The following is a 22,635-nucleotide window of genomic DNA, read 5'->3' as shown; positions in this document are numbered from 1 at the left end:
CACAAAGCAGAATAAATTAGAGGACTTTCTCTCAACACGGCTCTTTTTGATCCGTGGGTTGACAGTAAGCCAGAAAGTGGGTAGCATGGACACTTACTTTTCTGACTGTATTTATCCATACAGTTCCTTTACTGGTTGTATGCTGGTATTAATATGTGGTGGCTGGTGTCAATTGGGACTGGTGGGGCAGGGAGCTTAGCAGAAGATGCAGCCAGAGCCAGTAGGAGGCAGCGTCACCCAAGATGGCAGGCAGGAGGGGCTGGTTAAGGGCAGACTGAGCTTGGTGGGGGCAGTGTCCTATTCGTTCTAATGGACAGCCTCCACTGTCCCTTACTGGTTATAATAACAGAGAATTCAGCTGTGGAGGAGAGCTGACAAGATGGTTGCCAAAATGGGGCCACTGAGAAATAGGTGTCTATTGGTGTGTTTAGGGAACCCCAAGCTTTTTAGAAGTAAAGAAGGGTGGGGGAGAATTAAGGGAGAACCTCCCTAGTGACATACCTAGGGCTTGGTGTGGTTGGCCCCCGCCAGGGGTGCAGGCCCTCCGCCCCTGCAAAAACATGCCTCCACTCTGGCTCAGAGTTGCTAGAAGCCTGTCCATGCACTCCCAGGCCGTTCCTCCGCTGCTCGGGGTGGTGGTGGCCTGGCTTCAAAGGCGCAATGAAAGGGGGAGGGGGCTCCTTGCCAAGGGCACAAGGGAGCCTAGGTACAACTCTGAACCTCCCTTCCTAACAGTCCAGTGAAGACTGAGCATATTCAGTGGATACTTAAAAAAAAGAAGTGTAGGATTGCATAGACAATCTCCGGCACCGTAGGAACCATATAGGTTACAATTATGCCACACAAGTCAGAAGAAAAATCACCACTCTATTCCCTGCCCACTATCTGCTTCCAACCTCTCCACATATAAATTGATCTAGAAGGGCCCTGCATATTTGTTGAATTGGAACTGGTGTTAAGGACTGTTCAAGACAGGAAAACTGGCATTCACTGCTGTGGGGTTATGAGTGAGAAAGAAGTACATGATCTGGACCACTGGCTAGTGAAATAGGCCGCATAATTGGCTACAGGAAGGTTACATATTATTAACCAGGGCCGGCCCACTAGTGAGGCAATTGCCTCAGGTGGCAGGATTCACTGGTGCAGTAGATCCTGATGTACATCTTCCTTCCCTGCTTGTTCTTCACCCACTCCTTCTTTGCTGGTGGGGAGGGGGCCCTATTTGGTGACCATTTCAGGTGCCAAAATGTTTTGTGCTGGCCCTGCTATTAGCTGAATAATCTTTGGTCTACTGTAGGAGAATCTTACTTATCACTTTATCCCTATTACCAGGGTGAGTACAGGAACAGCCTTTCATAAATGTACAGATGATGGGCGTTTTAAAGGTAGAAGGAAGGCATTTCGGGGCTGGAAATTGTTGGTCTAGGGTGGCATTATGTAGAAGGAAATATAAATGATGAGTTTCATTGATATTTTTTTTTCTAGGCACAGACAGCCAACTTAGTGCTGGAAGATGGAACCAAGATGACGGGCTACTCTTTTGGTCATCCATCCTCTACAGCTGGGGAAGTTGTATTCAATACCGGCCTGGCTGGGTAAGGGGGAGATTTTTTAAAACCTATTTATTATATCTAGGAATCTACTTCCATATTGCCATGATAATAAAATAAAAACCCGGACTTCCGGGTTGGTGCCTCTGGTAATGGCTGAATTCCTCTGATCGGGAGGAATTTGCCCCGTGGGAATTTGGGTCTGGCTGTCACGGCGAAGGCGGAGACCCGCAAAAAATCACAGGCGGGAGAAGCCTGTGAGCGTGGGATTTGGCGGGCACCTTTTGCACCTCCCCTACTCATGGGGAAACCCGGTTTCGGGGGTCCAGAGCGACGTGGGGTGATGGCGCGGTGCTTCGAATCGTCTGCTTCTTCCACGGAGCGAAGCTGCATAGCTGTTGCCGGAGAGCGCTGACTTTTTCCTGTTGACAATTTGATTTTAAAGTAATTACCCATGAGTAGAGCTGAAGCGGGAGAATTGGATTTCTAAAAGTTTAATTTGTTATCGTAATGTGGAGGTTCAATACAGGAAGTCCGCCTTCCCCTTTTGTAAATAGATTGAAGCATTGAGGCTGCAAGCTGAAGCCTTGGAAAGCCTATTGTAAAGGACTAAATTTCCATCAGTAAAGAACATTAAACCCCCCCTTGGAGGCAGGAGAAGGGGGGGGGAGTTGTGAACTGAATATGCCTGCGGGAGAGAGCCAAGAGAGTTAAAATACCACAGCTCAGACCCTGGAAACGGGCTGCTAGCAGGACTGACATTCTTTGGAAGGCTCACTGACAGCGATTAGAACGCTCCTTGACAGCTAGCTAATAAGAGAAATACATTGTCCCTACTGTCTCCGTCTGCTTTTAAAAAGGAGTAAAAGTAACTGAAAATTGAAACTAACTTCATTGTTTGAGCTGTGTTTAAAAGAGGACATTATTGACTAATATAAACAGAAACTGTTTCCCCCAGAGGAAGCTTTTGAAACTGTTACAAGAGCTGGGCTGGGGAATTTCCAGCTGCAAGATAAAAAGCTGTGAGACTCTGGGACTGACCTTGAATCGGTTAAGTGTTATGGCAAATGGAAAGGAAAAAACGGACTAGTCAATCCCTGAAAAAACATTAAGGTCTGGGAGGACTTGGCAGCAATCTAGGAGAGCCTCAATATCAGGCCCCCCGCTTCTTCCGCTATTGCTTTTGTAACAGTATATTCAAAATCAAGAGGAATGTCGACAGAAGAGGCCTTAGCGGTTGCATTAAGTAAGATAAGTGATTCACTGGAACAGCTTAACAAGAAAATAGATGTGACAAAGGCGAAAGTGGACGCTGCAACTATTAAAATTGACTTAAATACAGAAAGTATAAATAATCTGGGACAAAAGGTGAATATCAATACAGAAACAATCCAGAAATTGATACAGGAATCTACTTTGATACGGCAGACTGCGGAGGAAGCTAGGGAGAAAGCCGTTGCTGCTGAATGTAAAGTAATACAATTGGTGAGAGAGAGAGTCCCAGCCTTACAGAGGCAACTTGATGACCATAAGTCGACGCTTGCTATGATTGAATTTAAAGAAAAACAGACGAATTTGAGGATCAGAGCCCTACCTGAATTGGAGAAGGAAAGTTTGATAGACTTCTTCACACAGGAATTTGCTGATTTTTGGGACTTGGATCTGGGTCAAGAAGAGTTTAAAACTGTGAGGGCCTTCAGATTTGGAAGAGGAGGGGGGAAAGAGAAGAACAGAATAAGAGACTGTTGGCACTACCAGAAGAACCTAGAAGTACAACAGCCAAGAGTGGACATTTTTAAAGACGTCCCGAAATACCTTTTGGATCTTAGGTCTAACTACGGAGATTTGGTTGCCCTGCTGAGAAGGAATAAAATCATCTTTAGGTGGGAGTTTCCCCAAGGTCTATTCTTCAGCTTTAAAGGAAGGAAAATAAAAATAAGATCAGTAGAAGACAAAGTAAAGTTTTTGTATAAATACGAAGAAGATCTGCAGAAGGGACTTGGAAAAGAGCTAAGAGCATCGGACAGAAGATCACCAGGTTGATGGACTATATGGAATTGGCGGAAATGACTGGCAGAATCCGAGACCAAGGAGAAGAGTCGGTGGAAGAAGATTGGAAAAAAGTTTAAAGACTATTTATAGAAATATTGTAAAATTAATGAATGTTAGAAAAATGTTGGAATGAAGTTATATGGCTTTAGTAGAAATGTTATAAGGAATTAGGTATAAATAGATTATTAGAGTATTAAAGGAAAAATAAGGTTAGAATATGTTAAGATAGGCCAGAAAATAGAGGAAGATGGAAAGGAATTGCTGAAACAATTAATAGAAGTGGAATACAAAAAGGGAGGTGTGAGGAGGTCGTTGAAACAAGTGAATGAAAGATAAGATACTGAAATTGTATGATGTGTGTTAAACTGTTTTTGTTTTGTTTAGTTTAGTTTATTGTGTTAGTGTTGTGTAATCTTTTTATATTGTATTGTATTGTCTTTTTTTCTTTTCTTTCCTTTTTTGTAGTGTTTAAAAGTAATAAATATTACTTTTAAAAAAGATAATAAAATAAAAACCCAGCATTATTCAATGGAACAAGCTGTTGGTCGCCCATATTTTAAACGTAGATCTTTAAAATATGCCCTTCTAAGTTGCTTCCAAGTTCCCCTCTTCTCTTAGCAGAGAAAGAAACCACATGTTTGGTAAGTTAAAAATGGTTTACTTACAAACACTTCAAAGGTCAGATTCATGTACTTTTCCATACAGGAGCAAGAAAAGACAGCAGAGGCATCTTTCCTATTTGGCTGAGTGGCGCCATGCGCCACAGCGCCTGCCCAGCAGGGGCACCCAGCAGCAGGTCCGCCACCCTCCACCAACTTGGGAGTCTCCTTGGGTCTCCTCAGAGGAGGAGGCGCCATGCCGAAAGCCCCACAGAGCAGTGTCTGGCGCCAGACACTGCTCTGTGGGGCTTTCGGTGGCGGAGGGCGGAGGACCCGCTTCTGGGCGCCCTTGCTCCCTCAACTCAGGACCCGGCGCACGTGCACGAGAGCCGCAGGCGAAAGGTATGCTTGCAAGATGCTGTGGCGGAAACCGACGCAGCTTGAACTGAAGCTGGATGACATCGAGGAGTTTGACAGCGCCCACAAGGAACTCAAGAGTCATAGGAGGTGGATGTGGTGGGAGCTAGTGATAGTGAGGGTGTGCTGGGACTCAGCACTGATCATAAGAGCAGATGATACATGACCGGATTGGCTACAAACCCCAGCCCAAACCAAACAATTGTTTATCTCAGTTTGGGAACTTTGAGTTCTAGAGCCCAAAGAGTGGACAGTGGCAGTGCCTGGTACCTGGGAGCTTTGGAAGAAAGCAGGAATTTGTTTCATGAGCCCAACAAACTCTGTTTAGAAATAGCAGAAGAGACTGAGCTGCTCTCCTCTAGAAATGGAATTCCTCCTTCAAGCAGAGCAAGTCTTGCTTTCCCTGCAAAGATGGGATCTCTGCCTTTGTTAAGTTGTGGGTAACATATCAGATGACACGGCGATTTTTCAAACAACTCTTGTCTATTCACAGGGCAGAACAGAACTGAAGGGTTCAGTCAGCCTGCTTATATAGAGCTCCAGTACAACGTAACTGTAACAACTTTCTAAAACTATCCAATCACTGAACGTCACTTTCGATCCCTTATTTGCATAACTATCTACAGTATCCCCCTGCTGGCCCAGGGTTAGAACTTCAGTACATAACACCCCTCCCCACCGAGATAAGGTGTTAGTTACAATTGTAATGGTTTCCTTATATACAGCACTACACGTAATGGTTCAATTAGGCACAAAAGCATATCGGTTACATTTCACATACTTCCACATACTTAGACCAACAGTGTTACATGTCCAACAACATAGTCCTTTAAATAAGTTGGGCACTTGGAAACTCTGCCAGACCGCAGGGGACCGGTACCCAAGTCCGGGGGACCACCCAATTCTTGCTGAGGCTGTGGCGCGACCCTAGGTGGTGTTGAAACCAAGTCCCCTGGATCCACTGCTGTGGGTGGAACCTCCACAAGTGGAGTTGGCAGAATGTCAGGCACGGCAGTGGTCTGAGTCTGTGGGAAGTCTGGCAGACTCCCTGAAGTGGCTTGGTTCAGCTCCATGCCCGCAGTTTGTGAGAGAGGTGTAGGTGGAGCCTCACCATCTGTAAGTGTCTGTTCTGGAGCCAGGAGCGCAGCTGGGGGCACCACGGTAGTGTCTAAGTCCCCAACCCTGCGCCTAAGCTGATCTATGTGCCTGCGCCACAAGCGTCTGTCTTCAAGTGCCACCTGGTACGAGCGAAGTCCAGTGATTCCCACTACTGTGGCTGGCACCCAAGGAATGTCTCCCACAAAGTTCCGGGCAAAGACCTGGTTTCCTGGAACAAATGACCATGGCGCGTTAGCACAGCCATGGCAAAGTCCAGGTGCAGCCTGTCGAGCGGGGACCTGAGGCGGTGGCCTATAAGCAGTTTGGCAGGACTCCGCCCTGTGGCTGCAAGAGGGGTGATGTGTTGTACGAACAAGTATTCGGCGACCCGCTCGTGCCAGTCTCCCCGGTCCAGGCGTGCCAGTGCCTCTTTTGCCGAGCGCACCATTCTCTCTGCTTGCCCGTTGCTGGATGGATGAAATGATGCCGTTAGGGCATGGTGGATGCCCAGTCCCAAAAGATACCGCTCAAAAATGCCTGATGTGAACTGCGGTCCGTTGTCGGAGACAAGGACATCAGGACACCCATGCGTCACAAAGAGGCCTCGCAGCACCCAGATGACGGCCTCGGTAGTGGTGGAGGGCATCAGGGCCACCTCCAGCCATTTGGAATAGGCGTCCACCACTACCATAAAGGTCCGGCCATGAAAGGGGCCGGCCAGATCGATGTGCACCCTCGACCAGGGTGTCTTGGGCGTCTCCCAGGTGTGTCCCTTAGCTGCTGGTGGCGCAGGCCTCGATTCTTGGCACGCTTGACAGGCGGAAACCCAGGCAGTGATGGCATCGTTCATGTTAGGCCACCAGACGTAACAGCGAGCCTGACCTTAGCGATGTAGCCCTTTCTGAAACACTTCTGACAGATGGCGTCTCTGAATCAACACTTGGCACGGGAATGGTTGCCTCCGCAGCCGGAACATTCCAAATGGCCCTTGGACTTCTGTTGGAACTTCCTTTTTTTAAAAAAAATAAAAAATCTTTTCATAGAATCATAGAATCATAGAATCATAGAGTTGGAAGAGACCACAAGGGCCATCGAGTCCAACCCCCTGCCAAGCAGGAAACACCATCAGAGCACTCCTGACATATGGTTGTCAAGCCTATGCTTAAAGACCTCCAAAGAAGGAGACTCCACCACACTCCTTGGCAGCAAATTCCACTGTCAAACAGCTCTTACTGTCAGGAAGTTCTTCCTAATATTTAGGTGGAATCTTCTTTCTTGTAGTTTGGAACCATTGCTCCGTGTCCGCTTCTCTGGAGCAGCAGAAAACAACCTTTCTCCCTCCTCTATGTGACATCCTTTTATATATTTGAACATGGCTATTATATCACCCCTTAACCTTCTCTTCTCCAGGCTAAACATGCCCAGCGCCCTTAGCCGTTCCTCATAAGGCATCGTTTCCAGGCCTTTGACCATTTTGGTTGCCCTCCTCTGGACACTTTCCAGTTTGTCAGTGTCCTTCTTGAACTGTGGTGCCCAGAACTGGACACAGTACTCCAGGTGAGGTCTGACCAGAGCAGAATACAGTGGCACTATTACTTCCCTTGATCTAGATGCTATACTCCTATTGATGCAGCCCAGAATTGCATTGGCTTTTTTAGCTGCCGCGTCACACTGTTGGCTCATGTCAAGTTTGTGGTCAACCAAGACTCCTAGATCCTTTTCACATGTACTGCTCTCAAGCCAGGTGTCACCCATCTTGTATTTGTGCCTCTCATTTTTTTTGCCGAAGTGCAATACTTTACATTTCTCCCTGTTAAAATTCATCTTGTTTGTTTTGGCCCAGTTCTCTAATCTGTCAAGGTCGTTTTGAAGTGTGATCCTGTCCTCTGGGGTGTTAGCCACCCCTCCCTGTTTGGTGTCATCTGCAAATTTGATCAGGATGCCCTTGAGTCCATCATCCAAATCGTTGATAAAGATGTTGAATAAGACCGGGCCCAAGACAGAACCCTGTGGCACCCCACTAGTCACTCTTCTCCAGGATGAAGAGGAACCATTGATGAGCACCCTTTGGGTTCGGTCAGACAGCCAGTTACAAATCCACTGAGTGGTAGCATAGTCAAGACCGCATTTTACCAGCTTCTTTACAAGAATATCATGGGGCACCTTGTCAAATGCCTTGCTGAAATCAAGGTAGGCTACATCCACTGCGTTCCCTTCATCTACCAGGCTTGTAATTCTGTCAAAAAACGAGATCAGGTTAGTCTGACATGACTTATTTTTCAGAAATCCATGACTTATTTTTCAGAAATCTATTGGTAATCACAGTATTCCTTTCTAGGTGCTCACAGACTGTTTGCTTAATGATCTGCTCCAGAATCTTCCCTGGTATTGATGTCAGACTGACTGGGCGGTAATTATTTGGGTCCTCTCTTTTCCCCTTTTTGAAAATAGGGACAACATTTGCCCTCCTCCAGTCTGCCGGGACTTCGCCTGTTCTCCAGGAATTCTCAAAGATGACTGCCAGTGGTTCTGAGATCACATCTGCCAGTTCTTTTAATACTCTTGGATGCAGTTCATCTGGTCCTGGAGACTTGAATACATCTAAACTAGCCAAGTATTCTTGTACTATCTCCTTAGTTATTCTGGGCTGTGTTTCCTCTGCTGAATCATTTGCTCCAAATTCTTCAGGTCGGGCATTGTTTTCTTTATCGGAGAAGACTGAGGCAAAGAAGGCATTGAGGAGTTCAGCCCTTTCTGTGTCCCCTGTTTGCATTTCACCATCTTCTCCTCTGAGTGACCCCACTGTTTCTTTGTTCTTCCTTTTGCTACGAACATACCCATAAAAGCCTTTTTTGTTGCTTTTAACCTCTCTAGCAAGCCTGAGTTGATTCTGTGCTTTAGCTTTTCTGACTTTGTGTCTACACTTGCTGGCTATTTGTTTGAATTCCTTTTTGGTGGTTTCCCCCCTTTTCCATTTTCTGTACACATCCTTTTTTAATCTTAACTCAGTTAAAAGTTCTTTAGGTAGCCACCCTGGCTTCTTTAGGCACCTTCCATGTTTCCGTCTCATTGGTATTGCCTGAAGTTGTGCTTTTACTATCTCCCTCTTAACAAACTCCCAGCCATCATGAACTCCCTTTCCTTTTAGTATTACTGTCCATGGGATCTCACCCAGCACTTCCCTAAGTTTTATGAAGTCGGCTTTCTTAAAGTCAAGAAATTGAGTCCTTACAGTATGCTTGGCTGCTCCTTTCCGCTGTATAGTAAACCAGGTCATCAATCAACATTGGTTAGGACCAGATCTAAAATGGCTGTTCCTCTTGTTGCTTCTCCCACTTTCTGGACAACAAAGTTGTCTGCAAGGCCAGTGAGGAATCTGTTTGACCTTATGCTCTTGGCTGAGTTTGACATCCAGCAAATATCCGGGTAATTGAAGTCCCCCATTACTACTATCTCCCTTCCTTTTGCATGCTTGGCCATCTGTTCGAGGAAGGCATCATCTATGTCCTCCGTTTGGCTTGGGGATCTATAGTAAACTCCCACAATGAGAACAAATTCCTTCCAGTAGCACCTTAAAGACCAACTAAGTAAGTTCTTGGTATGAGCTTTCGTGTGCATGCACACTTCTTCAGAAGTGTATCTGAAGAAGTGTGCATGCACACGAAAGCTCATACCAAGAACTGACTTAGTTGGTCTTTAAGGTGCTGTTGGAAGGAATTTGTTTTGTTTTGACTATGGCAGACCAACACGGCTACCTATCTGTAACTCCCACAATGAGGTCCCTGTTATTCTTCTCTCCCTTAATTTTGACCCAAATGCTCTCACTTTGGCTTTGAGGTTCTAAATCTTGGATCTCTTCACAGGTATACATAACCCTGACATATAACGCCACTCCTCCTCCTTTCTTGTCTGGTCTGTTTCTCTGAAATAGATTGTATCCCTCCATTATTACATTCCAGTTGTGGGACTTATCCCACCAGGTTTCAGTGATGCCTATTATGTCATATTTAGTTTGCTGTACCAAGAGCTCAAGCTCATCTTGTTTATTACCCATGCTTTGCGCATTAGTGTACAGACATTGAAGTCCATTAATCATTCCCCCGTGTCTCTTATTTAAGGATTTTTTCCTCCCACCACTAGGTCTGTGTGCTGTTTGCTCCATTTGGTCTATGACATTTGGATGATCATCTTCATCAATTGATAGACTCCTACCTTCAGGAGCACTGTCTCCCTCCCCCACGTTAGTCAGTTTAAAGCCGTCCTGATGAGGTTTCTGAGATTTTTGGCAAAAACATTCCTCCCAACCGTTGTGAGGTGCAGCCCATCACTTGCCAGAAGTCTTTCTTCAAGAAACTGCAGTCCGTGATCTAAGAATCCAAACCGTTCCTGTTTACACCATTTGCGAAGCCAGCTGTTCACTTCCACTATTTTTCCCTCTCTCCCTGGGCCACGTCGTTCAACTGGGAGGACAGATGAGATGACAATTTGTGCATTTAATTGCTTCAATTTCCTGCCCAGAGCCTCATAGTCTCTTTTGATCTTCTGGAGGCTATTGCTTGCAGTGTCATTGGTTCCCACATGAACCAAGAGGAAGGGGCATTTGTCAGTGGGTTTTATGATTCCTTGCAGTCGTTCAGTTACATCTTGGATCTTAGCCCCAGGGAGACAGCACACTTCCCGAGACATCTTGTCAGGCCCACAGATCACTGCTTCTGTTCCACTCAGTAGGGAATCCCCTATCACCACTACACGCCTCCTCTTAGGTTTGGTCGGGGTTCTTCCGTGATCTGTCCGTTCCAAGGTCGCCTGCACATTCCCTGAGGACTGACTTTGCTGCTCGTCTTCATATACCTGATCGACTGTAACGAGGGAGAGATCCTCAAATGGAGTCTGCTCTTCGTCTTCCATGCTAGGGGAGAGGACCTCAAAGCGATTGTGTATTTCTAAACAATCAGAGCGAACCCTGGGCCTCCTACTTCTTTGCATCACGTTTCTCCATATATCTGGCTCCTGTGTTGGTGAACTAGCCTCCTTCTCAGGGGAGTCCCCTGTCTCCTCCTTGGTGGAGACAGTGTGCTCTGTTGCTTCCAAGAAGAGCTCCAGCTCTCTAATTCTTTGGAGCGTAGCCACACGTTCCTCCAGTTGCTGGACTTTGTCTTTTAAGAGGGCAATCGACATGCAATTGCTGCAGGTAAAGCTGCCTGCAACCTTTGGCAAGATGGCAAACATTGTGCAAGAACCGCAGGCGACTGCAGCTGTTCCCTCACTCTCCATCTTGAGAACGTGTCGTTGGGGCTGGCTACAGCGGTCCTCCATCATAAGAAGCGTGCAGACAGGAAAAATAACTCCCCCCCAAAAAACCCTATGTCTCCCCCAACAAACGTTTGAGACTAGCTCCCCTAAATCTAAAGATGGATCAAACTGCGCGCGCCGCTGCCCTGCAAGCTCTGATAAGCTCCTCCCACAGCTAATCACCTGCCTCAACAGAAACCCTGCCCCCTCTGACCTTTGCACAGGGAGAGCAGCTAATCAGCCACAAGAAACACACACACAAGAAACACCTTTTTCCTCCTTCTTCAGCTGCTGCCCTGCAAGCTCTTTTTATTGAGTTCTTTTTAAAACAAAACCATAAAAAGTAAATAAACCAAAAACATACAAATGGTAAAAAAAAAATAAAGAAAAAAAAAATACAAAACAGCACATACAGCGAGAAAAGACAAACGCAAAACAAACGAACATCAATTCATGACATAACAATGATTGACTTCCCTCCATCTTGGTTTTGGGCTATATAACAACAATATCTTTCTGCAGTGTAATTTTACAACATCAACACATCGCGGGCTTTAAGTTAGACCTACTGTGATTTTAATATTTCCTAAATTTGCTTCTATGTATGTTATGAATTTGTTCCAATCGTTAATAAATTTTACACTTTTTTGATGCCTGATTTTTTGTCAACTTGGCTAATTCTATATACTTGCATAATTTAATTTGCCATTCTCTAACAGTTGGGATATTAGGTGTTTTCCAATTTTGTGCTAGCAATATCCTGGCGGCTACCATTGCGTATTGGAACATTGGTCTTCCTTCTTGATCTCCTCTCCAACCATTCCCAGGAGGAAGGCTTCAGGTTTTTTGGGGAAGGTATATTTCAATATTTTTTTTAATTCATCATAAATAATTTCCCAAAACCTTTTAACTTCTTCACAAGTCCACCACATATGATGGAAGTTACCCTCTTTGGTTTTGCATTTCCAGCATGTCTTGTCTCCGGTCTTATACATTTTTTCCAATTTCACAGGGGTGATGTACCATCGGTATATCATTTTTTCCATATTTTCTCGGAGTCCAACACATGCTGTGAATTTCATGTCCTTGTTCCAAAGTTTCACCCACCTGTCATATTCTAGATTGTATCCAAGGTCTATAGCCCATTTGACCATAACTTCCTTTATCTCTTCGTCCTTCGTATCCCAATCTAATAATTGGTTATACATTTTGGATAAGAGTTTGGAGTTACCTTCCAATATTTCCACCTGGTATCTGGACTTTTTCTCATTCATCCCAGTTTTTTTATGTTCGTTCCATAAGGCATTAATTTGGTGAAATTGTAGCCATCCTGCCAATTTATCCTTTAAGTCTTCATATGTTCTGATTTTCCATCCTTTATCTGATCTTACCAGGAGGTCTTCATAAGTCCATCTTTCACTTTCCATGTTTAGTTTTTTGATTGTTAAAATGTCAATTGGTGATAGCCACCAGGGGGTATGTTTTTCTATAAGTCTTTTATTTCTGTCCCATACCTCAAGCAACACTCCTCTGATGATATGGTTAGAGAAGCCTTTGTGTACCCTCTCTTTATTGTGCCACAGATATGCGTGCCAACCGAATCTGCTGTTGAATCCCTCTAAATCTAACAAATCTGTGTTTTTCAAGACGATCCATTCTTTGATCCAACATAGGCACGAGGCCTCATAATATAGTTTCAAGTTCGGGACAGTGAACCCTCCTCTGTCTCTTCGATCTGTAAGTAATTTGAAATTAATTCTTGCTCTTTTACCCTGCCAAATAAATCTGGAAATGGTTTTCTGCCAATCTTTAAACATTGTCGTACCTCTAATCACCGGGATGTTCTGGAATAAAAACAGCAGTATTGGGAGAATACTCATCTTAATTGCGGCCATTCTTCCTGACCAGGAAAGCTTTATCCTACTCCAGGTATCTAAATCTTTTTTTTATCTCTCTCCAGGCCTTAATATAATTATCTTCTACTAGGTTTATGTTTTTCGTGGAGATCCAAATACCCAAATATTTCACCTTTTTCACCACCTTGATTCCCGTTTTCAACTCTAGCTGGCTTCTTGCTTCTTCGGCCAGGTTCTTTGTCAGCATCTTTGTTTTAAATTTATTTAACTTAAAGCCGGATAATTTTCCAAATTCTTCTAATAGCTCTAGGACTTTACCGATACCTTTTACTGGATCTTCTAGAGATATTACTAAGTCATCGGCGTAGGCCTTTAATTTATACTCTTTTGTTCCAATTCTGATTCCTCTTATTTCTGGTGTTTTCCTTATTTTATTTGTAATTACTTCTAGCACCATAATAAATAAAAGAGGGGACAAAGGCCACCCCTGTCTTGTACCCTTCGAAATCACAAACAAATTAGTTAGATTATTGTTAATAATTAGTTTAGCCCTTTGGCTTGAGTAGATCTCTTTTATGCCTTCCATGAACGGGCCCTCTATCCCTACCCTCTCCATACATTTTAATAAAAACCGCCAGGATACATTGTCAAAAGCCTTTTCGGCGTCAATGAAAATTAATGCCGCGGGGATGTCATTCTTGAATTCCAAATATTAAATAATATTTATTATGTGCCTTACGTTATCTTTTAATTGCCTGTTAGGGAGGAATCCGGCTTGATCTTTATGGATAGATTTTATTAAGTATTTCTTAAGTCTATTCGCCATTATTTCTGCGAAGATTTTATAGTCGTTATTAAGAAGTGATATCGGTCTATAATTTCTTATATCCAATTTGTCGGAGTCTACATTAGGTATTAATGTAATGTGTGCCTCTTTCCAGGAATCAGGTATCCTCCCTCCTCGTAAAATATTGTTCATTACATCACATAGTATCGGGACCAGATACTCCTCTAAAACTTTGTAGTACTTTGATGACAAACCATCTGGACCTGGTGCTTTCCCCGGTTTCATCTTCTTAATTGCCTCCTTGATCTCGTCTGCTGTTATTAGTTTGTTTAATTGAATTTTTTCTTCATCCATCAAGTGTTCTCTTCCATTTCTTTCCAGATATTTTTCTATTTCAGCTATGTCTTCATCTTCCTTTTTATACACATTTTCATAGAATTGAAGAAACTTTCCCTTTATCTCATTGGGATCTTCTACTATTTGCTCTTCTGATTTTATTTTGTTGATCACATTTTGTTTTTTCCTTTTTCTTAATTGCCACGCCAGTAGTCTCCCCGTTTTATTTGCGGATTAAAAATATTTTTGCTTCATTAATTTGATTCTCCATTCTACTTCTTGACTTATTAATGTTGAATATTGTGTTTGCAACATTTTAGAGATTTGTTTAATCCTTTCATCCCTGGGGTTTATTATTAATTTTTTCTCACACTCTTTCAATTGGTTAATAATTTCTTCTTTCTTTAATTCTCTTAGTTTCCTTCTATAACTATCTTGCTGAATTAAAAATCCTCTTAAAACCGCCTTACTGGCACCCCAAACTATATCAATTTTTGTTTCTTTATTTAGATTTAAATCAAAGTAATCTTTCAGGGTACTTTTAGCCTTCTCAATTATCTCGTCGTTTTCGAATAGGTATTCCTTCATTCTCCACCTGTATGGCCCAGATGATTTACATTTTATTTCCAACACAATTGGGCTATGATCAGAAAGGGTTCTGGGCTGTATTTTGCATTTCGTTGTTCTTATGGATAGTTCTCTTGAAATCCATATCTGATCACTTCTGCCCCAACTCTGGTGTGGTTCTGAAAAGTGTGTGAATTGTTTCGTTATTGGGTTTTTATGCCTCCAGATATCAATCAGATCTAGATTTTCCTCAAGGTTATTAAATGATTTTGGAAGTTTCCCTTGATTCGATTTCTTCTTTTTTCCCGCTTCTATCTAATTCTGGTATTGGTACTCCATTCAGATCTCCGAGCAGAATTAATTTATGATTTTCTAGATCTAACAGTACTTGTTCCAGTTTTTTAAAAAACTCTGCCTTGTTTGTATTTGGAGCATAAACGGTTACCACATTGAATTTTTCGCCTTGATGGTTAATTTGAACTCCCAAGATTCTTCCTTCGTCGTCTTTGCAAATTAATTCAGGTTCCTATTTCTCCTTGACGTAAATCACCAATCCTCTTTTTTTATTTACATCTGTGTTTTTTTAAAAATAATATTTATTTATTTTTTTACGGAAAAAGAAAGAACATCAGAAAAATACAAAACAGTAGAAATAGTCACAGATATATATCAGGAAAAAAGAAAAAATGAAAAAAATAAAAACTCCAATTTTTAAAAATTCATGTTTACAAAACTTTCTTTCTTCACTTCCTCACGCCTCCCTTTTTTGTTTTCCTTTTTGTCCAATCAAATACAGCAAATACCCTCTTTAAAAACTCATTTCTAAATTCTTAGAATCACTCTATTATGTCTCCGATCTTTCCTCCTTATATTTAAACCCATTTGACATGTTGCTTACTTTTGACATAATATAACCTTAATCTTTCACTCTTTTTCAAATACATTTTTGCATACATTTTAACACTGTATCCCTAATGCCATATTATTCTTATATCCAACCTCATCTAACATTCATAAACTTTGCAGTATTTCTGCAGATAATTCTTGAACTTCTTCCAGTCCTCTTCCACCGCTTCTTCTCCCAGGTCTCGGACTCTGCCAGTCATTTCTGCCAATTCCATATAGTCTATTACTTGCATCTGCCATTCTTCCAAGGTGGGCAAATCTTGTGTCTTCCAGTACTTTGCGATAAGTATTCTTGCTGCTGTTGTCGCATACATAAAAAACGTTTTATCTTTCTTTGACACCAATTGGCCGACTATGCCCAAGAGAAAGGCCTCTGGTTTCTTAAGAAAGGTATATTTAAATATCTTTTTCAGTTCATTATATATCATTTCCCAGAAAGCCTTAATCCTTGGGCACGTCCACCAAAGGTGAAAGAATGTACCCTCAGTTTCTTTACATTTCCAACATTTGTTATCAGGCAGGTGATAAATTTTAGCAAGCTTGACTGGGGTCATGTACCACCTATAAATCATTTTCATAATAATCTCTCTTAAGGCATTACATGCCGTAAATTTCCTACCGGTGGTCCACAACTTTTCCCAGTCAGCAAACAAAATGTTATGACCTATGTCCTGTGCCCATTTAATCATGGCTGATTTAACTGTTTCATCCTGAGTGTTCCATTTCAACAGCAGATTATACATTCTTGAAAGGATCTTAGTTCTAGGTTCTAACAATTCTGTCTCCAGTTTCGATTTTTCCACCTGGAAGCCCAATTTTTTATCCAAATTATAGGCCTCTCTTATTTGATAATAGTGAAGCCAATCTCGCACTTTGTCTTTTAATTTCTCAAAACTCTGCAAATTCATTTTGTCTCCTTCCTATTCTAATATCTCCCAATACTTCGGCCATTTGGCCTCCATATTGAGTCTTTTCAGAGCCTTTGCTTCCATAGGTGACAACCACCTTGGGGTCTTATTTTCCAATAAATCTTTGTACCTAATCCAGACATTAAACAATGCTTTCCTGACAATATGATGTTTGAAATTTTTGTGCACTTTAACCTTGTCGTACCACAAATATGCATGCCATCCAAAAGCGTTATTTAAACCTTCTAAATCCAAAATGTCAGTGTTCTCAAGAAGTAGCCAATCTTTCAACCAGCAGAATGCTGCTGATTCATAATAAAGTTTAAAGTCCGGCAGGGCAAACCCCCCTCTTTCCTTCGCATCAGTTAATATTTTAAATTTTATTCTGGGCTTTTTGCCCTGCCAGACAAATCTAGAGATTTCTCTCTGCCACTTCTTGAAACAATCCATCTTGTCCACAATCTGTAAAGTTTGAAACAAAAATAACATTTTTGGCAATACATTCATCTTTATAACTGCTATAAAGATGAATGTATTGCCAAAAATGTTATAAAAGGAGGTTTGTAATGAAATCATGGAGGGGAAGAAGGCGCCGGAGTCGTGGAAAGAAGCTTTTATTACGCTTATACCTAAACTAGAGTCAGAAAAGACACAACTCAAGAACTACCGTCCCATATCCCTTTTAAATGTGGATTACAAAATTTTTGCTGACATTTTAGCTAATAGACTAAAAAAAGTATTAGTAGAAGAGATTCATAAGGATCAGGCAGGCTTTCTCCCAGGTAGACACTTGTCTGATAATACAAGGAATATAACTGACATTTTGGAGACGTTACAAGTGAATATCAATACAAAAGCTGCTTTAATTTTTATTGATGCGGAGAAGGCCTTTGATAATATTTCTTGGAATTTTATGAAGAAAAATCTTAAGGGAATGGGGGTGGGACAAGGGTTTGAAAATGGTATAAGTGCAATTTATTCAGAACAAAAAGCTAAACTGATAGTTAACAATGTGGTGACTGAAGAATTTAAGATAGAAAAAGGAACACGACAGGGTTGCCCTATTTCTCCATTATTATTTATCTCGGTCCTGGAGGTGCTGTTGAATATGATTAGAAGGGACCGTCTGATCAAAGGAATTCAGGTCGGAGCCAAACAATATAAATTAAAGGCTTTTGCAGATGACCTAGTTTTGACATTACAGGAGCCAGAATCTAGTATGAAAAGGGTATTAGAGCTGATTCAAGAATTTGGACAGGTGGCAGGATTTAAATTGAACAAGTTAAAAATGAAGGTTTTAGAGAAAAATTTAACACAGACTGAAAAAGAAAGGTTTCAGAATGAGACTGGTTTGACCTTAGTTAAGAAAGTGAAATATCTGGGGATTAATATGACAGCTAAAAATTTGAATTTATTTAAGGATAATTATGAGAAATGTTGGTCAGAAGTTAAAAAAGATTTAGAAATATGGTCTAATTTGAAGCTTTCCTTGTTGGGTCGAATCACTTCTTGATTTATCAATTTCATATATTGTACTTGGTATAGTTTAATTTCTCTCAGAATCTCCTTAGAATTGGGTTTCGACCTTAATTTCTTCTCCCCTTCTTTTATTTTTTCCAAAATTTTATCCTTTTTTTCATTTTGAGTCCTCTTTTTTATAGCGTTCTGTTGAATTAGAAACCCTCTCATAACTGCTTTACTTGCGTCCCAGATTACTCTTTTTTCAACCGTGGTTTTCAAGTTTACTTCAAAATAGTCTCTCAAGGTCTTTTGGGCCTTCTTGATAATCTCTTGGTCTCGTAATAAGGTGTCATTCATCTTCCATCTAATTTCATTTCCATCTTTACAGCATTATGGTCAGAGCAAGTTCTTGGGCAGATTTCCACCTTTTTTATCTTAGGTCCCAGTGCTCTAGTTATCCATATCTGGTCAATTCTAGTCCATGTCAATTTGGCTTCAGAAAAGAATGTTCCTTCTCTTTCCAGGGGGTTTTTGGTTCTCCATATGTTAATTAAATCCATATTGTCAGTCAGTTCAAAAAAAGTTTTTGGTAGTCTGCCCTCTTTTGTTACGGTCTGTTTCTGTGCCTTGTCCATGTTCGTGGATACCACTCCATTCATATCTCCCATCATAATGATGTTATCGTAGTCCATATAGTCCAACATTGTCTCATGCAACTTCTTGTAAAACTCTGATTTCCCCTCGTTTGGTGCATAGATTCCTAAAATCAGAATTTTTTCTCCTTGAATTTGAATTTCGATTGCCAAAATTCTTCCTTGTTCATCTTTGAAAATAAATTTTGGTGATAGGCTTTCTTTTGCATAAATGACCACTCCTCTCTTTTTAACCTTGTCCGATGCGATAAACTGCTGGCCCAATCTTTTATTAATCAAAACTTTCCTATGAAGCCTAATCACATGTGTTTCCTGTAAGCAAATTAAGTCCAATTGTTCCTTTTTTAATAAATGAAAAACCTTCCTCCTCTTCTCCGGGGAATTTAGACCACAAATATTCCAACTTAATAGTTGCAGAGACATAATGCTGTACTTCTATTTCCCTCCTATTGCTCCCAAAATTTCTTCCTCCTTTGACGGTGGTATCACTTTCCCTGGTTGGTCAGATCCCAAAGGTGGTAGTATTGAGCCTAACACTCCCAATCTTAAGGCTCTCAATTCTTCCTCAGCCTCTTTTTGAAGGTCTCCTCCGTGGTCACTCAATAATTTTTCCTTGTCTTCAACTGATCTTATTTTAACTTTTTTCCCTTTGTATGAAAAAGATATTCCCTGGGGGAATTCCCATCTAAAAACAAGTCCCTCTAGTGGATTATTGAAGCTATACAACTACTGGGGATTTTACCATCTTTGGACTTGGGGATTTTCCATGGGAAAAGTAGATCGTGGGACTGACCTTGGCTCATAGACAGAAGTGGGATGAGTGGGAAGACAAGATCAGCTAAAGCCAAAACACAGCAGCCTACTATAATTTCACAGCTACGCAGATCATCTGTTCCCACTGTTCCTGTGGCACAAGAGGAAGAATTAGATCAAACCAGGCTTGAAGGAATGGCCACAGGAGGGGACTTTACCTCAGTGTTAAATAAAATTTTTGAAAAATTGGATGGCGTAAGCAAGTGACTGAACAATCAACTAAAATTGACCAAAATACAGTTAGTATTAATAACTTGACTCAGCAAGTCAGTTTAAATGCTCAAGCTATTGGGAAATTATTGGAAGACACTACATTAAATCGTAAAACGGCTGAGGAGGCCAAACAGAAAGTAGAGGCTGTGCAAGAAGAAATTAGACCTATGCGTAAACAAATTGGGGAACATCAGGACTTTCTGTCTATGATAGAATTGAAAAGCAAGGAGAATAATTTAAGAATCAGGTCAGTGCCAGAACTCGAAAAAGAGAATTTAAGTGAGTACCTCACACAGGAATTTAAAGAATTTTGGGCCTTGGAAGAGGATAAAGACTTTAAGATAGTAAGTGCGTTCAGACTTGGTAAGGGAGGGAGGAAAATCAGGTCGAGAGACTGTTTGATCTCCCTCAGATCGAAGGAAGAGAGAGACAAGATATTGAGTGCGCACTTCCAGAAAACTTTAGAGATCCAAGATTCAAGAGTGGAAATTTATAAGGATATCCCCAAACATCTGCTTGAACTTAGAGCTAACTACGGAAATCTAGTGGCATTACTCAGAAGTAACAAAGTTTTTTATTTACATCTGAATTAATAAATTCAACTTCCAACTTTTTATTTTTCAATATATGTTTATGTTTTTTGGCGACGTGTGTCTCTTGACAACAAATCACATAGTAATTTTTATTCCTCAAAACTTTCTCAATTTTATTCCTTTTAAATTTTTCATTTAGACCGTTTACATTCCAGGACAAAAAATTCAAAGATATTATTTAAATTAGTTTCTATTTATTCAATTTAATTTTTCAAACTTGTGTTTTGGAGCTTCTGTTCCCTGTATATTCTTCCTCTTCTGCTTCTTCACCTCCCACAGCACCTTCTTCCTCTTCTGCTTCTTCTTCATCTTCTTTCTCATCCCCGACCCCTCTCTTCTCTTTCTTTCCTCTTTTCTCGTTTTTGCTTCCTTCTCTATCTCTTAACCTATCCTCCACCTTACCAAGCTCTTTCTCATACCTTCTCAGGAATTTTTCCACCTCTTGGGCGTCTGTTAGGTTAAATCTTTTGTCTTTAAAAAAGAAGGAAATCCCTTCAGGGAACTCCCATCTATATTGTATGGCATTTCTCTTCAGAGCGCCTACTATTTGTCTGTATCTGTCCCTTTTACGCAAAAGTCTAACTGGTATTTCTTTAAAAATAATAATTGATCTGCCATCAATTTTTTTTTTGATAACTCATTTTTAATATTAAATTCTTCATCTCAATTGAATTAAAGATTACTAGACAGTCCCCAAGAGGTTTTTTTAACTTGTTTCGCTGGGATCTCATTCTTATTCTAAAAGCATTCTCTATTGTATATGCCACTTCTTCTTCTTTAAGTTCCAGCCATTTAGTTAACTCCTTAGTCATTTTCTCTTTTATATACTCATTCGCTTCTTCTCCCACACCTCTGAATTTTAAATGAAGCTGTTTCTGTCGCATTTCTGTCATCGCTAAGTTATCCCATATTTGATCCTGCATTTTATTCACCTCTCTCATTTCTTCCTTTATTTTTTCTGTCTCTTTTTTCTGTTCTCTCATCTCTTTTTGGATTTTCTTATTAGCTTCTTCAATTGTTTTTGCCTTGTCCTATCTTTTGCCTTGTCCTATCTTTGCCTATCTTTCTGTCCATCATCTCCTGCACTTCTCCTAATTTATTTTCCATGTTGTCAGAGCTGCCCGAGGTCCCAGCTCACAAAGGACCAACGCCAGTTCCTTGTTATATACAAAAGTATTGAAGTTCAGTTTCGATTTCAAAGCCACGGTGCGCAGCTCTACGTCTCAAACTCTAGACCGCTGAAGCTCCATCTGAATCTCCTCCCCCCAGACACCAGTTTAAGACTCTAGCCTTGCTCCACCTCTTCCTTTGCTCTTTCCTCCTCTGGGTCCGCCTGTCCACTGGGGTCTTGCCCTTTCTAGACTCTTCTGACGCTGAGTCCCCTGAGTCTTCCCCCTGCCTCCGGCGGGCTTTAGGACCTGGTTCCCAATCCGGGTTTTCTGCTGTCCCGCGCGCCTGTACATTTGAACTTGGCGCGCGCGCCCAGCCGGCAACCTTTCTCCTGACCGTTACACTGCTCCTGTCACTGCTCCCCCCTTCGGGGGGGCTAGCTGGACCTGACTTCCCCTCCGTTCCCTCACTCTCCGATAGAGGCGTGGTCAGCCCTGACTCATCTTCTCTCCCTACTGGAGGAGACGCTGGCCCTGATACATGGGACTCTTCCCCCCCACTACGCTCTGGTGGGGGAACTGGTCCTGATCTCCCGCTGCTGCTTTGGGAGTCCCCGCTGGCCCCTTGCTTCTGGTGCGTCCCCCCTGGGACCCCCCTTGCCCTGGCCATCGGCGCCCCCCTCTGGGAATCTTCTGAATCGCTGGAGAAGCTCATGGAATCTCTCGGGCCACTGTCATACTCCCCTACGCTGCCCTCAGATTCTTCCCCTTCGCTCTCCGTTTCCTCTCTCCCCTGTGCCTCTGCTCCTGAGCCCCTGACACGTGTATTTCACTTTGTTTAAATTCCTCCTTAATTTTCAACCACAAAAAATCTAGATCTTTGATTTCTTCTTGTCGGGATGTCTTCCTTTCCCCTGGAGTCCCTCCCACCTTTTTCCCGTTTCCCCCCAACATTGTATCCTTATTTTCACGTTTTCTATTTTGCACCTAAATCTCTCCCTTAAAGGGCTCACAATCTCTTTCTTCCTTTTTCAAAAATTTCTTTTTTATTTATTTATTTATTTATATATTTATTTATAAGGCTCGGAAGACCCTTCTGTGGAAATTGTTAAATTATACTCCTCAACCACATCCAAAAATATCTAGAGTCTTACAGAGTGTCTCCGTCCAATATCTGGACTATATCTGCGGGTGTAACTTCTGAGCCTAATTTACTACACTTTCAAATTATTCATCAATCATTTATAGGTCAGAAGAAGAATAACCTCATTAGATGAGCCCTTTAGGTTCTCCCTCCCACTCCCTCAATCCAAAATAGAATCAGAGCGTTTCTTCCAGTTAGTTACTTCAGGTATCCTGCTGTGTTCAGTCAGATAGTCCCATCACACAAAATTATAGATATTTTCCAAAGGTAGTAAGAATATA

At 41.8% G+C, this 22,635-nt stretch overlaps 1 protein-coding gene and 1 pseudogene across 3 annotated transcripts in view; both read left to right on the top strand.

The window, feature by feature from the left end:
* Window positions 1–1,485: 1,485 nt before the first annotated feature.
* CPS1 (carbamoyl-phosphate synthase 1) overlaps window positions 1,486–22,635 on the top strand; it is a 215,805-nt gene continuing 194,655 nt past the window's right edge. For both annotated transcript variants that reach the window (XM_081856008.1, XM_081856007.1), the window contains exon 1: window positions 1,486–1,595. In XM_081856008.1, coding sequence (XP_081712134.1) covers window positions 1,525–1,595 — 71 coding nt within the window. In that variant the 5' untranslated portion in view covers window positions 1,486–1,524. The remainder of the gene's footprint in view (window positions 1,596–22,635) is intronic.
* Window positions 4,467–5,057, top strand: LOC309336060 (anaphase-promoting complex subunit CDC26 pseudogene; annotated as a pseudogene). The gene has a single exon. The product of its transcript is annotated as an anaphase-promoting complex subunit CDC26 pseudogene (transcript).

Source organism: Podarcis erhardii, assembly GCF_964252035.2.
Source record: "Podarcis erhardii genome assembly, chromosome: 1".
Taxonomy (NCBI): domain Eukaryota; kingdom Metazoa; phylum Chordata; class Lepidosauria; order Squamata; family Lacertidae; genus Podarcis; species Podarcis erhardii.
Note: the sequence above shows the minus strand (reverse complement) of the source record. Positions and strands in the feature narration are given on the sequence as shown.